This window comes from Chrysemys picta, chromosome 10 (genome assembly GCF_011386835.1).
Source record: "Chrysemys picta bellii isolate R12L10 chromosome 10, ASM1138683v2, whole genome shotgun sequence".
NCBI lineage: Eukaryota > Metazoa > Chordata > Testudines > Emydidae > Chrysemys > Chrysemys picta.
In genome coordinates, this window is record NC_088800.1 from 49,573,333 (window position 1) to 49,589,609 (window position 16,277).

Below are 16,277 nucleotides of genomic sequence, written 5' to 3' on the forward strand. Positions count from 1 at the left end.
TTTTTTTTTGCTTATTTTTTTGCAAATTTAGGTTTTTACTGAATGGCACTGGCTTGTCAGCTCTGTTGATCTTTAGTCACAAAAAGCCCTCCAATACTGCCCCAGTGGCTGTCTCTCACTGCTGTCTTGGCAGGATGCAAAGGGAAGAGATTAGAATTCCAAGTGATTCCTTCATCAACTGAGAACAGTATGGGTCTCACTACAGACTCTGACCCATAGTAGCAGAAATTCAGGAGTGGCATCAGCCTCCTTTGAAACTAGTACCCATGTGACATGCCCTCTGGTACAACTATGCTGGGAGGAATCTCTGATCAAGCCTTCCAAACTGTAGCTGAAGCAGCAGGGGAGTAGAAGGGAAGAAAAATGCAGTTCAAGCTGCGCTTGCTTTATTTTTACTGTGTGCATGCACTGGCCTCATGCCACAATCACTGTTCTCTAGCTCAAATTAATTCCATTACTGTTCCTCTTGATCAGCCAGCTGCCATTGCCAGTAACATGAAGCTCACCATTTCCAGGCTTAAGTGGAAAAGATTTTATCTTAACATTTAAAAGAAAAAAAAGGAGCTGTTCTAGTTGCTTCCTCTATACACAATGTACAGGTGAGGCCAATAGTCTACAGGGAAGGAACTAATTAATATTCTTTAATCTTAACCCTATTGGTTTATTCAATATGGTCATTCTACACAAATACAAACACAACCTGCCTAAGATGCTACAAAGTTAGACACAAAAAAAAAAAAAAAAAAAATCAAACTTTGTAGCTTGACTGTACAACAGATGGTAAAATTACTTGCCTTTTGCAAGATTACCCAAATTAATCCAAGCAGCATCAATCTCAAACCTCTCCCTTTTCATTGCGGTAAGGTGGGGGTTTGATACTTTGTTGCCAGTTAGTATTGTGTTTTCTAAAGGTGGAAACATTTACACCATTTGGTAGAGGGTTGTGTGAAATCTGTACCAAAACCCTCCAGGAAGGGCAAGGGGATCCCTAAAGAGTGCAGTTACAAAACAGTCCTTCGATTCCTGGCCTGTTTCTAATATGCAGTAGATGACATACAGGGGGACTGGCCAAAAACCATCATCTTTAATGTCATGCAAGTCTGCAGTACTCTGCCTCTTTAGGCAAACAGAAATTTATGATCTCACTATTTGGGGCATGGGAGCAGAATGACAAACTGAGTATTTAAGTTTGAGGCAGATTTCTGTGTTTGGGTACCACCAGGTCTGAAGGTCTGCACTGGTGCCTTGAGATGGACATGGACATAGCTGCCACCCCACCACCACCACCACCTTCTCTTAGTAGTAGCCAGCCTTATGATTCCCCAAATAGGTCAGTACTTAGTTTTTTCTGCATGGCATGCTAAGCCTTTGGAATTCATGAAGCAGCAGCCTGCTGATTAGAGGAGCAGAGGCTATATCATCTTTCCTACTGGTAGCTTGTCCAGAAAACAATATACCACATTTGCAGCCTTCAACCCAAAGCCATGTTTAAAGCATTTAGGTTCAATGCCTTGAATCTAGAAGCTGCAAGGCACAGATTGCCTACTGGCCAGGAAACCCCTCCTCTTAGTTTCCCTTCACTGCCAGGTTTCGATTTCTCTCACTTCCCCTTACCCAGGCCCATTATAAAAAAGGTACAATATTTAGTCTGGTGGGTTTTAAGTTAAAAAATAAAAAGCTGTCCAGTCTTTTTCGCTTTATCGTGAAGAATTTGAGCTGGAGCGGCTGCGATGACGTCTTCGGCCTGGAGATCTGGATCTTGACCGTCGGCGAACAGGGGACCTGCGTCTTGGAGATCTGGACCTGCCCGAGAAAGGAGGAGAAAAGCTTCATTAGGAGACAAGGACAACAGGTTTAAATTATTTTACACACATCTAGCACCTTTTATCCAGAAGGATCCCAAAACATTTTATACAAAGAGCTCTAGTGAAACGTAGCCATCTCTGGGGTGGAAGGAGGCAGCTCAACAGCACACAACTCAGCAAGAGAGAATATTTTGACCAAGGATACCATGGCAAGCCACCAGAGAACAAACTGGACCTTGGGCTTTTAAATTCTCACCTGAAAGACCTTGCACCACTCAAGTAAAGAGCACTATACTCTTTATTTCACAGAAAAAACACACTGTTAGCAACTTCAGAGAGTTTTCTCCCTTAAACAGAAAGGGGATCAGAGCCTGGACTACAAACAGAAGCCAATAATCTTAACTGACTCTGTAGGACCTATATATGCATCTAATGGGAAGCACAAAACAAGATATCATGAACTTAAAGTCAAGAAAAAAAATGGTTACCTGCCTTTCATAAACTATTGTTGAGATGTGTTGCTCATGTCCATTCCATATCAGATGTGTGCACACCACATGCATGGAGATTTCCCCCCCAGTGGTACCTATAGGGCCAGTTCTAGCACACCCTAGAGCCTATGCTCATGAGCCAGTAGTATAAGGGGCACCATTGGCCCTACACCCCTTCCAGTTCCTTCTTGCTGTCAACTCTGACGGCAGGATAAGAGGGCGAGTCATGGAATGGACATGAACAACATCTCGAAGAACAACAGTTACAAAAGGTAGGCAACCATTTTTTCTTCGAGTGCTTGCTCATGTCCATTCCATGTCAGGTGAATCACGCAGTGTCCTTGGAGGTGGGCTGGGAGTTCACAGGCGTGCCAACAGCAACACAGCTCTCCTAAAACTGGCGTCGTCTCTGGCCTATTGGGTGTTTGCGTAATGGGACGTGAATGTGTGGATCAACTACCATGTTGCAGCCCTGCAGATGTCCTGGATCAGTATTTGCGCCAGGAAGGCTTGTGCTCTTGGGAGAATGGGCTTTCACAATGGCCAGAGGCAGGACTTTCACTTGCTCATTGCATACCCGGATACAGACCGCAATCTGGGACGAGATCCACTGGGAGGACACCAGGAGACCTTTCATTCTATCCACAGCTGCGACAAACAGCTGTGTCGATCAGATGAGCCCTTTCTGCAGATCAACATAGAAGACTAAGGCCCTTCTCACACCCAGAGAGCGTAGGCATCTTTCCTCCTCTGACTTATGCGGTTTTGGGAAGAAGGCCAGCAGAAAAATGGCTTGGTTGACGTGGAACTGCAATACCATCTTGGGTAGAAAGGCTAGGTGGAGACACATTGGACCTTATCTTCAAAGAACACAGTGTAAGGAGGCCCCGAGGTTAAGGCTTGAAGCTCTGAAACTCTCCTGGCCAAAGTGATTGCCACCAGGAAAAGTGACCTTCCACGAGAGGAGCAGCAAGAAGCAGGATGCCAAGGACTTGAATGGCCCAGAACCTAGGCCGTCCGACCATGACCATAGAAAGGAATCAGAGATCCTTTGCTTTGACCAAGCCTAGAGCAAAAGTGGTAACATTTCTTGTTCTGTGCAGAGGCGAACAGGTCCACAAGGGGAGTCCCCCACCTCTGGAAGATGATGCTGGTGACCTGCGAGTGGAGAGATCACTCGTGGTAAGAGGAGAATGACCCGCTGAGGTGATCTGCCAACACATTCCACTCTCTGGGGAAACATGACACCGCCAGGTGAATGGAGTGCTTCACAAAGCAATCCCAGAGCCTGAGGGCTTTCTGACAGAGGACCTTGGAGTGTCCCCCTCCCTGTTTGTCGATATAAAACATTGACACTTTTTCCATCAGTACTTGCACCTCTCTGCCTGAGGCCTGGCCAGGCATATTGCCCTGAGTTTCTTCACATTTATGTGTAATGACAGCTCGTCCCTTGACCAGAGACCTTGGGTCCTGAGGCTGCTGAGGTGGGCCCCTCACCCCAGGTCCGACACATCTGATACCAGCATGATTGAGGGCCATGGGCAGTGTTCCCTCTAATTTTTCCCACGCATGTGCGGAATGAATGTTATGTGCACCAATATGGAGGTGATGTGTAACACATCACCTCCATATTGGTGCACATAACAAAATTCATGTGGTCGGGGTGGGGCCGAGGAATTTGGAGTGTGGGACGGGGGCTCAGGGCTGGGGCACAGGATTGGGGTGCGGTGGGGGAGGGCTCCAGGCTGGGGCCAGGGATGAAGGGCTCAGGGCTGGGGCAGAGGGTTGGTGTGCAGGGGGGTGCAGGCTCCGGCTGGGGGTGCAAGCTCTGGGGTGGAGCCGGGATGAGGAGTTTGGGGTGCAGGCTGCCCAGGGGCTACAGCAGGGAGAGAGGACCTCTCCCCCTCCCCCACAGTGTTCTGCAGCACCACCTGGGCTGGAGGGGGCAGGGGGAGAGGCACCTCTCCCTGCCACAGCAGTTCCGTGCTGGGGGAGAGGCACGCGCCATGAGCCCCTGCTGCATGGCTGTGCATCTTAGAAGGAACTTAGGCCATGGGGACTCTAAGGGTACTCCAGATAGAACCAATCTAACCACCATGTCAGGGAAACCAGGACTGACACAGGAATGGTGAGAATAGAGTCAAGATGGTGCCTGCTCAGTAAGTAGACCAACACGAGCCACATCTGTAGCTCTCTGAGGTACAATCGAGCATGCCCCACCACGTAGTTACATGCCGCCATGTGGCCTAGTAAACATAGGAACACCGGGCAGTCGTCAGCAGGCGCACTGACACTCAGGTGATTAAGTCCGACATGGCTTTGAACCTGGCCTCGGCAGGAATTCCCTGGCCTGAGATGTCGAGTACAGCTCCTATAAATTCTGATCTTTGCACTGGGCCCAATGTTGATTTCTCCTCGTTTATTAGGAGGCCCAGCACTCTGCAAGTCGCTTGTACCGAGATGCTGTGTTGGACTTAATCCCTCAAGAAGCCTTTTATCAGCTAGTCGTCAAGGTATGGGTGATTTGTATACCTTGGCACCTGAGGTGGGCCGTGATTACTGCCATACGCTTTGTGAAGACTTGCTGGGCTGCCAAGAGGCCAAAGGCAAGTGCTGTAAACTGGTAATGTCCATGGCCCACCATGAACCTGAGGAAGCACCTGTGTCCCCGAAAGATGGAGATATGGAAGTATGTGTCCTTCAAATCAAGGGCGGTGTACCAGTCCCCTGGATCTAGCGAGGGAATGATGGAGGCCAGAGAAACCATGCAGAACCTCAGTTTCTTGAGATGCTTGTTGAGGCAACGCAGGTCTAGGATAGGCCTCAGGCCCCTTTTCGCCTTGGGAATCTAGAGATAGCGGAAGTAGAATCCTTTCCCTCAGTTCTGGAGGAACTACCTCCACAGCCCCTGCCTGTAGGGCTTGCATCTCCTAAACAAGAAGTTGCTCATGAGAAGGGTCCTTGAAGAAGGACAGGGAAGGGGGCATACCGAAGCAAGGGAGAATACTGTTCCAGCAACTGTCACTGGCGGTAAGTAGGAACTCAAAGGGCACAGGATCGGTGGCACCCCTTATACTGGTGCAGGAGCATGGGCCTCCAGAGGGTGCTAGAGCCAACTCTATAGCTACCACTAGTGTTGGTAAGTGAATAATCAGACATTCCAAAATGTAGCTGTGCTTGGGGCGCAGAATGACTGCACATCTCAGCGGGCATCTCTTATCCACCCCTTAAACATCATGTTTTGTAGACCACTTCCTATAGAGTTCCAGTCCTCCTTGTTATATACAGCAGATAGAAGGATATATACATTGAGGGACCATTTAGGGAAGAAAGTTAGTGTCTAACTTTAGATCCTAAGTGCACTAAGGGGCTTCCAGCATGTTGGAAAGAAATAGAGAGAAGAATGAAGTCCAACTCAAATTAATCATACATCAGATTCTCCTTATTCTGCCAAGTAGGTCTTTGCTGCCACAGCCAAGACAACACAGAAAGCTGACTTTTAGATGCAGGGAAAGGGTTTGCAGAACATCACTCCAGGAATCCCACCTCTAAAGAAACGGATAGTCACACTAAGTTTGGTCAACACTGTAGTCAAAAGTGTAGTAGCCACACCAGGTTTAAACAGAACATGGGTTGAAACCATATTGTCAATGTAGTTTTAATAGGGCCCAAGAGGGTTATAAAAATCAGATGAACTAAACTGGTACAATAGAACCTCAGGAGTTATAAACACCTCGGGAATGGAGGTTGTTGGTAACTCTGAAATGTTCGTAACTCTGAACAAAACTTTTGATTCTTCCAAAAGTTTACAAAATGAACTTAATACAGCTTTGAAACTTTACTATGAAGAAGAAAAATGCTGCTTTCCCTTTATTTTTTTAGAAGTTTACTTTTAAACACAGTACTGTACTGGCGCTTTTTTTTTTTCGTCTCTGCTGCTGCCTGATTGTATACTTCCAGTTCCAAATGAGGTGTGTGGTTGACTGGTCAGTTTGTAATTCTGGTGTTCATAACTCTGAGGTTCTACTGTACAAAGATTAAGGAAGGACAGAGATTAAATGAAGGAGGGAAAAATACAAGAGCTAACATCTGAAGGATATTAATAAGCAGAGTTTGGTGGCTGATGGATATACTGTAGATCTTACATCATGTCAACTCAGCTATTAAGTTTCAGAGTGGTAGCAATGTTCATCTGTATCAGCAAAAACAACAAGGAGTCCTTGTGGCACCTTAGAGACTAACAAATTTATTTGGGCATAAGCTTTCGTGGGCTAGAACCCACTTCATCTGATGCATGAAGTGAAAAATACAGAAGCACATGCACGAAGTGGGTTCTAGCCCACAAAAGCTTATGCCCAAATAAATTTGTTAGTCTCTAAGGTGCCACAAGGTCTCCTCATTGTTTCAGCTATTAGGTTATGTCTACAATACAGCTGCATAGCTACCACGCACTTCAAGGTAGACACAAGTGGTTTTTCAGCAATGTAGGTAGTCCACTTCTCCGAGAAGTGGTAGCTAGGTCGACAGAAGAGTTCTTCTGTCAGCCTAGCTGTGTCTACACTGGGAGTTAGGTCGACATAGCTACATCACACAGGGCATGACATTTTTCACAGCCCTGAGTGATATAGCTAGGTCAATCTAAGTTTTAGGCCCTAGTATGTAAGGAAATAGGTGTCTCAAAAACTTCAGAAGCTGTTCTGAGCAGGGCCCAGTAAAGATCACCAATCATGTCCCATAGTGGTAACAGCAGCTTCTAACAGATCTTTAAGAGTTTGTGTTTACTAAACCAGGAGTGAAGATGATTAGTCTCCAGGTTTAATAGGTCACTGATACGGTTTGCTGAAATCAAGCCCAGGGAGGCAAAGTTACCAATGATGAAATCTGTGCCAGAGAGAAGATGCTTGGTGCCAAGAATTAAACATTACCACACCCCTGTTTAGCTTACACACTTCTACGGGACTTCATAAAATATGGCTCACCTTCTCCTCATGCGAGGTGGCGACCTACGCCACATTGGTGGTGGCGGCAGCATCCTCCTTGGTGGGCTAAAGCGCCTGGGAGGTGGCCTAGGTCGAGGTGCCAGTACAGCTGTAGCAGTGATCTCCTGACCATCAATCTGTCCTGTTTACAGTTAAAAAGACAAAGAATAAGCTAAAAATTTCCAGCATCAGTGTGCTACACACAGCACTATCGCACCCCTACTACAGACTTCCATCCTCACAAGGTTGCTGCTTTGGTACATTTGGAGCATTCGTGATCTAGTGGTTACAGCAAGAAATCACGAGGCCTAGGGTCTCTCCCCAACTTTGCCACTGACTCACCGTCTCGCCCTGAGCAAATCATTTAGGCAGTCAACTTAAAAATCACTTCTGCCTAAAACCCACGAAAGGTTTAGAACCTACTATTCTGACCAGCAACAGTTCAGATGACAGAGTTGGGGTTTTTTGGATCATCCGACTTTGTGCGACAGTACTTTATGTAAGGTCAGTTTAGCTGTTTCCCCTGTATGGTTGGTTTCGCTGCTTGTAAGAGTCTGTCACCCAGCAAGAGAGCAGAGAAAGATTGGGGGGAGGGGGGGAATTAAGAAAGTGGTATTGTAAAACCACAAAAGTTGGTAGGACAACTCAGGGCCAATGATCCTTTTAACTCATTTGTATCAACCCTCATATCCTCCATGGGTTTCTATTAGTCCTGCTGGTTTCTTTGTACAACATCTGGTACATACCTCCATCCATATGCTTCAGTGCCTTTTCAGCATCATCTGGATTCTCAAACTCCACATAGGCATAACCCTTGGAGAGATGTGGATTTAACCTGTCAACTGGCATGTCAATCATTTTAATCTTCCCATAAGTGGAAAATATTTCCATGATGTGATCCTAGAGAAAAATAGTGATTATTAAGGACAGTGCCAATTCCCACTACCATGTGGTATTGATAGAGAATGCTAAATTGGAGGCATACCCAATACAAGATCAAAAACCAATACCAACATCAAGGAAGACCAATCTTATTAACTGGATATGGATACAGTTTGAATTCCCACCAGCTCTCTATTGCTGCCTATTCAGTTTCTTCCTTGGAATTCCCAAACCCTAGACAAATGTATACTGACTACCCTCCTCAAAAAAGGCCAGAGGATCTAGGCTGTGGTAAACTTTTCAGGAGTGAAAGAATGAATGAAATCATGAAGTTTATGTGGGAAATGGCAAGGAGAGGGGCTGTCTGAGGTCAAATGCTCAAGGCGAAAGATGTATTTTCTCTCTTTAACATTTAGGATCATTTATATAGCATCATATAGTTACATGTTCCCTCTACGAAGGCCTCGCACCTCACCAGAACAATTATCTGGCAAGGAGGACTGAACTGAGCACCACTCCTGCAGATCAACCGCCGACATTCTCAGCTGGCCTACAGTTGTAAATTTTTCAACAAAGGGGTCAGCTCCTCTTCATCTTCCAACCAAGACAAATGTAAGTTACATAACACCCTGCGAGAGAACCAGGAAACCAAGTACAGGGTTTAAATCTAAGTCCCCTGCTTGATAACACAGGGCACTTGATCTGGGACATGGCATACAGGTCTTTTGAGAACCATACTCTGCCATGGATTAATTGCTCTTGGCTTGAGCCAAGTAGGATATGATCAAGTGCCATGCAGGTTTCCCCACAGACAGGTCTGCTAATGCACCTCAACCTTGCATATGGATAATGTAAGAACTTCCAACACAGTGACACCTGATTGCAACCTAGTAATAAACGGTTTCTGAAGATACTATTTAAAAAACTCAAATCACTCTCCCAAAGATGTGAAAGTTCAAGGATAAAGAAGGGCAGGCCATTACCTTGGTCACATTTCTGGTGAGTCTCCCAACATGCACTTTGGTAGGTCTGGGCGATGGACTCCGTCTCTTCCGCTCTTTTTCATCTCTTTTGGGTGGCTTAGACCTGAGTTGAATATTACCGAACTATCAAATCTCCTGGTAACATACAAGCCAATCCCCATAACTAAGGCTACATTTTAGTCAAGTCATGGACAGGTCACAGGCAGTAAACAAAAATTCATACCCCGTGACCGGTCCATGACTTTTACTATATACCCCTAACTAAAACTTGGGCTGAGGGGGATGCAGGTGCTCTGGGGGGTGCCGTGGCACACGGCCCGGGCCCCCTGCTGATGTTTCATGAATCCATGACTTCTGTGATGGACTTGCAGCCTTACCCATAACACATAAAGGTGACTTGCAAAGGATCTTTTTGAATTGGACTTGTATCTTGTTTTGCTTCTTTATAATAAATAAGGGTCTGAAAATCTGCAGGAGTGGAGAGTTTAAAAGGTTTTTGCTTGCTTTTTAATTCAGAAATATCCTGAATGTCAAATCTATTTTCTCTGATTTTGCTGGAGGAACTCTTGGATCTAGAGCATGTGTACCATGAGTTCTCATACATTAACTGAAGAGGGGCTAGGGTCTTGCTGGGTTCATAGCCAAACCTAGTAACCACTTCCATCAGCACGGGTTTGGTTTTGGCAGCTATCTGGCTATGGACATGTTATTAGGATGGAAGACCAATGAATTATGAAGCAAGCGTACCAAGGAATGTTCCTACATAGCACGTTGGAATGTTGTTGCCAAAAGCTTAAGATAAGATTGCTGGTGATGGACATAAACCGAATATCCAGGCAGACCACCTTAAAGACCTAGCTAGAAATTGATCCAAGTGGCGCTCAATAACAGATGCATTTAAATACTTTAAAAAAAACAAAACAAAACAAAAAAAATGTTTTGCTATTGCTCAGCTTTCAGTTTCTTGACTCGTGATCCCAAATGCACTAGGTTCATTAGTCAAAGTCTGCCAGGGTAGAGAAGATCTAAATCTTTTTTTCTTCTTCTTTTTTTTTTTAAAAAACAAAACAAAAAAAGCAGATAAACTTTTGGAAACAATACTTCAGACCCTCTATGCCGGGGCGGGCAAATTTTTTGGCTTGAGGGCCGCATCGCGTTTCCAAAATTGCATGGAAGGCCGGTTAGCGGAGGCTGTGCCTCCCCAAACAGCCAGGCGTGGCCCGGCCCCGCCCCCATCCCACCCCTCCTGCTTCTTGCCCCCTGACGGCCCCCCTGGGACTCCTGCCCCATCCAACCCCCCCTGTTCCCTGTCCCCAGAACCTCTGCCCATGACTGTCCCCACCACCCCATCCAACCCCCCCCTCTCATTCCTGACTGCCCCCCCAGGACCCCTACTCCCATTCAACCCCCCTGTTCCCTGCCCTCTGACCACCCCAATCCCTATATACACCCCCCCACCACCACCACCTTGAACTCCCCTGCCTTCTATCCAACCCCTCCTGCTCCCTGCCCCCTTACTGCGCTGCCTGGAGCGCCGGTGACTGGCAGCGCTACAGCCACGCTGCCCAGAGCGCCAGGACAGGCAGCCACGCCACCTGGCTGGAGCCAGCCATGCCACTGCACAGCACAGATCACCGGGTCAGGCCGGGCTCTGCAGCTGCACTGCCCCAGGAGCTCACAGCCCCATTGCCCAAAGCATTGCGCTGGCGGCAGAGCGAGTTGAGGCTGTGGGAGAGGGGCCGGGGCTAGCCTCCCGGGGCAGGAGCTCACAGGCTGGGCAGGAGGATCCCACGGCCATAGTTTGCCCACCTCTGCTCTATGTACATCACAAATAAATGAAGGGGCACTGTAACAGGGTGCTGGCTAAGGAACCTGAGCCAGGCCTCTGTCACACCAGCTCCAATCAAAAAAGAAGAATTCGAGCTGGCTGAGTAAGCCCAGGCCTGAGTGGCAGATGGGGATCAGCTGCCGGCCTCTTTAGCCAGAGGCTACATAAAGGCCTGCAGGAAGGAAGCCAAAGTAGGAGAAGGAAAGGGAGGAGCCAGAGAGTTAGAGGGAGTGGGAGCTCTTCTCTGCTGGCTGCAGGAGTCAGCAGTTCCTGGGGCTGTGAGACTGAAACTGTTTGTAACTAAAAGGTGACGGGAAAGTAAACTGTAAATAAAGAGCATGGGTGATTGCACCAACACAGAGGTCTCTGGCTGGTTTATGGGTCCAGCAGGGGCAGAAGCCAGAGAGGTTCAGCTGCACCCCTGTTACCAGGACCAGTGCAACCCATTAGGCGACCTAGGCGGTTGCCTAGGGCACTAGCATTTGGGGGGCAGCATTTCGGGTCCTTCGGCAGTGGCTGCCGGATCTTCGGCCATCCCGGTTGTTGTCAGCATTTAGGTGGAGGGAGCTGGGGCAGTGGGGCGCGGGGAGGGCCGCCTGCAGCAAGTAATGGGGGGGCGGCACGCAGGGGAACTGCTCCCCGCCCCAGCTCACCTCTACTCCGCCTCCTCCCCTGAGCACGCCACCCCGCTCTGCTTCTCCCGCCTCCCAGGCTTGCGGTGCCAAACAGCTGTTTGGCACCACAAGCCTGGGAGGCGGGAGAAGTGGAGCAGCGACGGCGTGCTCGGGGAGGAGACGGAGCAGAGGTGAGCTGGGGCGGGGAGCTGCCGCATGGCGACCCGGGCCGGGAGAAGCTGTCGTGGGGGGGCCCTCAGGGTGGAGGGGGAGCGCTGCCGTGGGGGAGGGGGCGCGCGCCTTAGTGCAGAGAGCTGCCACAGGGCTCGGGGGGGGGGGGGGGGGGCACAAGGTGGAAGTTTCACCTAGGGCGTGAAACATCCTTGCACCCTCCCTGCCCGTTACAGGCACAAAGCCAATTATATTTGGGGGGGGGGGAGAAGAGAAAAGGGGCATTTATCTTGGTCTGCCAATGAAACCCCTTCACAATAGTCATTTTCACATAATTTTAGCAGCTATCCCAGACAGGTTTAGGTTAATACAGACATACCATTTGAAAACTGAGTTTTCAAGCTTTCAGATACCAACCAATGGATCTTATCTGTTTTCCCATCTGTTAAATGGGGATATTACCTCACAAGGGCATATTGGTGAAGACTGTTTATAGTGCTTTGAAGTGGTAAAGTTGTATGCAAGTACTAAGTATTATTAACTAACTGCTCAAATTGGTGGCTGCCAAGAGAAAGAATCACACTATAGGGGTTGCATAAAGGGGGTGGGAGAAGCTAAGGCATGGGAATAAGAGCCCATCTATACTAAGAACATTTTAGAAAAGTTTCACAGCATTGCTAATGGGAACCCTAGTGTAGAGGAGTTGTGGTTTAGTCCACAGACGAGAAGAATGAAGGGTGATTTAATAGCTGCTTTCAACTACCTGAAAGGGGGTTCCAAAGAGGATGGATCTAGATTGTTCTCAGTGGTACCAGATGACAGAACAAGGAGTAATGGTCTCAAGTTACAGTGGGGGAGGTTTAGGTTGGATATTAGGAAAAACTTTTTCACTAGGAGGGTGGTGAAGCACTGGAATGCGTTACCTAGGGAGGTGGTGAAATCTCCTTCCTTAGAGGTTTTTAAGGTCAGGTTTGACAAAGCCCTGGCTGGGATGATTTAGTTGGGAATTGGTCCTGCTTTGAGCAGGGGTTGGACTAGATGACCTCCTGGAGGTCCCTTCCAACCCTGGTAGTCTATGATTCTATGGTTGCTGACACTATATTGGTCAGAGTAACCTCCAGCAGAGTTAAGAGGACAGTACTGAAAATTATGTCTGCAACTGAAATCCCAATGATACTATGGCTCCTAGCATTGCTAACATCAGTTTAGTTAATGGGGGAAAATTCTCCTAAATTTCCCTAGCATAGACAGAGCCTAAGAGACAGCAGGCTATTATTCTTTACCCCTTCGAAGTCAAAGAACAGTGAGAGATGCAGGAGGTGACATGGGCACAGTAAACAGGCAAATTATAGATCTAGCAATTCAGAGCTCTCTGATTTCTGCTCTCTAGAGAGGAACCCTGGTGCCATGTGATTATGCAATCATTTAAATTGCTGCGTATTTGTGGAATTTTTTTTAATTGGTACATAATTGTACTCCAAATTAAAGCTTTGGATTTTTTTTTTTTTTTGGAAATAGTTAATTCTATAATCTGTATAGTTGCTAAAATCACTTCACAATGTGAAGTGAATGTAAATTGATGCTGTAGAAATGTGTGCCTAAATCTGGAAGGAGGTGGGGGGGGGGGGGGAAACCACCACACACAGAGCTTGAAGATAAAAGTTCCCAATTATTTCATTGGAATGTTGGCGCTGAAGTCTGACAAATTAAAATGTCAACAGTAGCTATTTCTGCTAAAATGCTCACTAGTGAAATATCAGGCTAATAAATCTATCATTTTTAGAGGTACTGGCAGGGTGTAGCTGGACCTACTTGCTATCAAGTCAAATCTCATCTTACCCCCAGAATTTAAAGTGAAGAGAGTAGGGGAAAAGATGCAACCCCTGTCTGTCTACCAGCAAAAGCCTCAACTGCATCCTGGATAGCAAAACTCAGAACACCTCCCACAGCCTTTCTGGTCATCAAAAGCCTAACCCATCCCCCTAACCTGTTGATGTGGAAAGCCAGTTATTTCCACATCAACAATTACTCACTGTCAGTATAAAGATCTGAAACATGCTGAAAATTACTTATATACCAATCCTGCAAACACTTACACACACATGATTAACTTAGCTATTATAATTACTGCCATTTGCAGGATCAAAGCCATAGACTGTAAGCACGTTAAGCGGGAATCATAACTTTTGATACATGCACATACAATGTCTAACACAATGGGAACCTAATCCCTGTTTGGAACCTTTTGTACTATAACAATACAAATAAACTCTGATGGTGGCCTAAGGAAAACATCAATAAACCACCAAAAAGCATACTGCACCGATTACAATAGACTGAGTGGGAGAAGCAGAGTACCTGACATACACAAGGCCTTTGTTACAGACCCCAAACTTTCATACTTTTAAGATTTGTTTTCAGCCCTTCCTAACCTCCATATCTAGAAGAGTAAATGAAACATTAGAGTAAATGAAACATTTGTACCTGTATAGCACCTTTGTGGGGGAGAAAATCAAACTGTTTCCAAACCAACTGTCCAGTACAGACACTTCTTTTTTGGGGAGAACAGTTCTGTACCTCAGAAGGAACTGGACTAGACAACTTATGATTTTGTGACTATACTCACAGCACCAGTTTCATGTTATACCCAAAGTGAAGAATTCTAGAGAAACAAAGAAGCAGATTCTACTCAGTTCAATTTCTACCTTAAAGAAAAAACCATGATTCATTGCAATTTTTCCACCAGTTTCAATCGGCTACAAGTCCCAGATTATGCAGATAAATAGTCTGATATGCCCCACCTCTGTAGATCCCAAATAATCAGGCATGGATACATTTTAAGATATGTGATTGTGTGTGTGTGGTATATGTGAGAGTCAGTTATGAATTAATGAGATCTTTAAACTCCTTCCTGAAGAACAATGTAGTTAGGTTACAGTGCAGGTGGCATCCATACTCAAGCAATAGCTAGATTGTATCTCTGGGATATGAATAAAGCAGACTAATTTTTTTTTTTTTTTTTTTTTTAACAGATTACTTCTCTGTTCACAAGCCTACACCCTCCATGGCAACTTCCCAACCACCTGATAATTTTTACTGGATGAATCAAACTCACTTGGAGCGGGAACGTCTCCTGTTGTCATGTCTACGTCGAGATGGCTTGGGGATCCAGAGGAACTGCTGGAACTGGAGCTACGAGAGGTGCTGGAGCTCCCAGAGCGGCTTGATGCAGAGGAGGAACTGGACCCACTGCTGGAACCAGTGCTGGAGCTGGACCCTGAACTGGAAGTGGAGCTGGAGCTGGGACCTTTTGGGGGGGGGGGGGGGGGGGGGGGGGGGGGGGGGGGGGGGGAAATCAGTGCAGAATACACAGGGGAAAGGATAGCTGAATATAGTCTCCAGGTAAGTACAAGACAAGAATCGGTGGTTAAAGTGATGAGAGCTCAACCTCACAGCTAACATTATTTCAGCCCAAGGGAGAGACTGCACTCTATGCAAAGCATACTCATTGATAAAGCAATAGGGTCACTTTTTAGCAACACAATCCCCCAAGGAGTCTTCTAATATGGGGGAACCACAAAGCAGATTTGTAGCAATTGAACAGGAGCACAACTCACTACTATTTGGGCTATCACTGGGATGCAGAGAAACTCTAGTTACCTGGTACTGCTGCTACCACTGGAAGCACTGCGCCTTTTGCGCGTTTTGTCCGACCACGATCCTTTTCGCTTGATTCCTTGGTGGGACACTTTGTCCTTGGATCTGTCCTTGGATTTGTCTTCAGTCCGATCTTTGCGCTTGGTTGGAGAGGGAGCCCTTTAAGAAAAGGTCAAAAGAAATTATTTCACTTTAAACAAAACACTGAACTTTAAAGCCAACTTAGAATAACCATTATTGCAGAGCTAGAACACTAAGATTTTAATTTTTTTTTTTAAAAACAGATCACAAAAGTTCATGCTACAGAGAAACTTTAAAGAAGAAAGTCAAAGTTGTAATTTAAGAAAATTCTCATTGTGAGAAGAGAGATACATTTCCAATTCCACATTTCTCACTGGAAACACCCCCTAGTATCCTACATGTCCCCAATGGGGATAAGCCTAGAAAATTCAGACAGAATTATTACCTAGTGCTGGATTTTTTATTATTTTTCTTTGAATCCTAGCAAACTCTTCTTTTTCATTCCTGAAAACTCCATTTTCCCTTCTGAGGCGTCCCAAGCAGCACTGGATGGGCCTCACTTATCTCAATCTCACTTCTAACTCCTTGATTCTGAGAAACGATCCCTAATCGAGTGCAATAAACTCCAAAGAGCGGCCCTAGTGACAAGATAAAAGGGTTTAGAAACAAGAAATAAACGTATTGGCAAAAACAACAAACCTACTTTTCAATAAAGGCAGCAGGAGGTGGGGGTCAGCTAATGAGGTATTGACAATTTCATATTGTACAAACAGTAGTTACTCCACATTGTTACATTGCTATTAGAGCCAAACACCTGTGCCTGCTCACACAGAGATACACACTATC

At 46.3% G+C, this 16,277-nt stretch overlaps 1 protein-coding gene across 1 annotated transcript in view; it reads right to left on the reverse strand.

The window, feature by feature from the left end:
* Positions 1-614: 614 nt before the first annotated feature.
* The window catches only part of RNPS1 (RNA binding protein with serine rich domain 1), a 17,575-nt gene continuing 1,912 nt past the window's right edge, over positions 615-16,277 (reverse strand). Inside the window, 9 exon segments of the mRNA XM_065558640.1 lie at positions 615-1,803; positions 7,276-7,417; positions 8,022-8,175; positions 9,141-9,243; positions 14,869-14,914; positions 14,917-15,053; positions 15,405-15,569; positions 15,877-15,899; positions 15,901-16,067. Coding sequence (XP_065414712.1) covers positions 1,698-1,803; positions 7,276-7,417; positions 8,022-8,175; positions 9,141-9,243; positions 14,869-14,914; positions 14,917-15,053; positions 15,405-15,569; positions 15,877-15,899; positions 15,901-15,948 — 924 coding nt within the window. The 5' untranslated portion in view covers positions 15,949-16,067 and the 3' untranslated portion in view covers positions 615-1,697.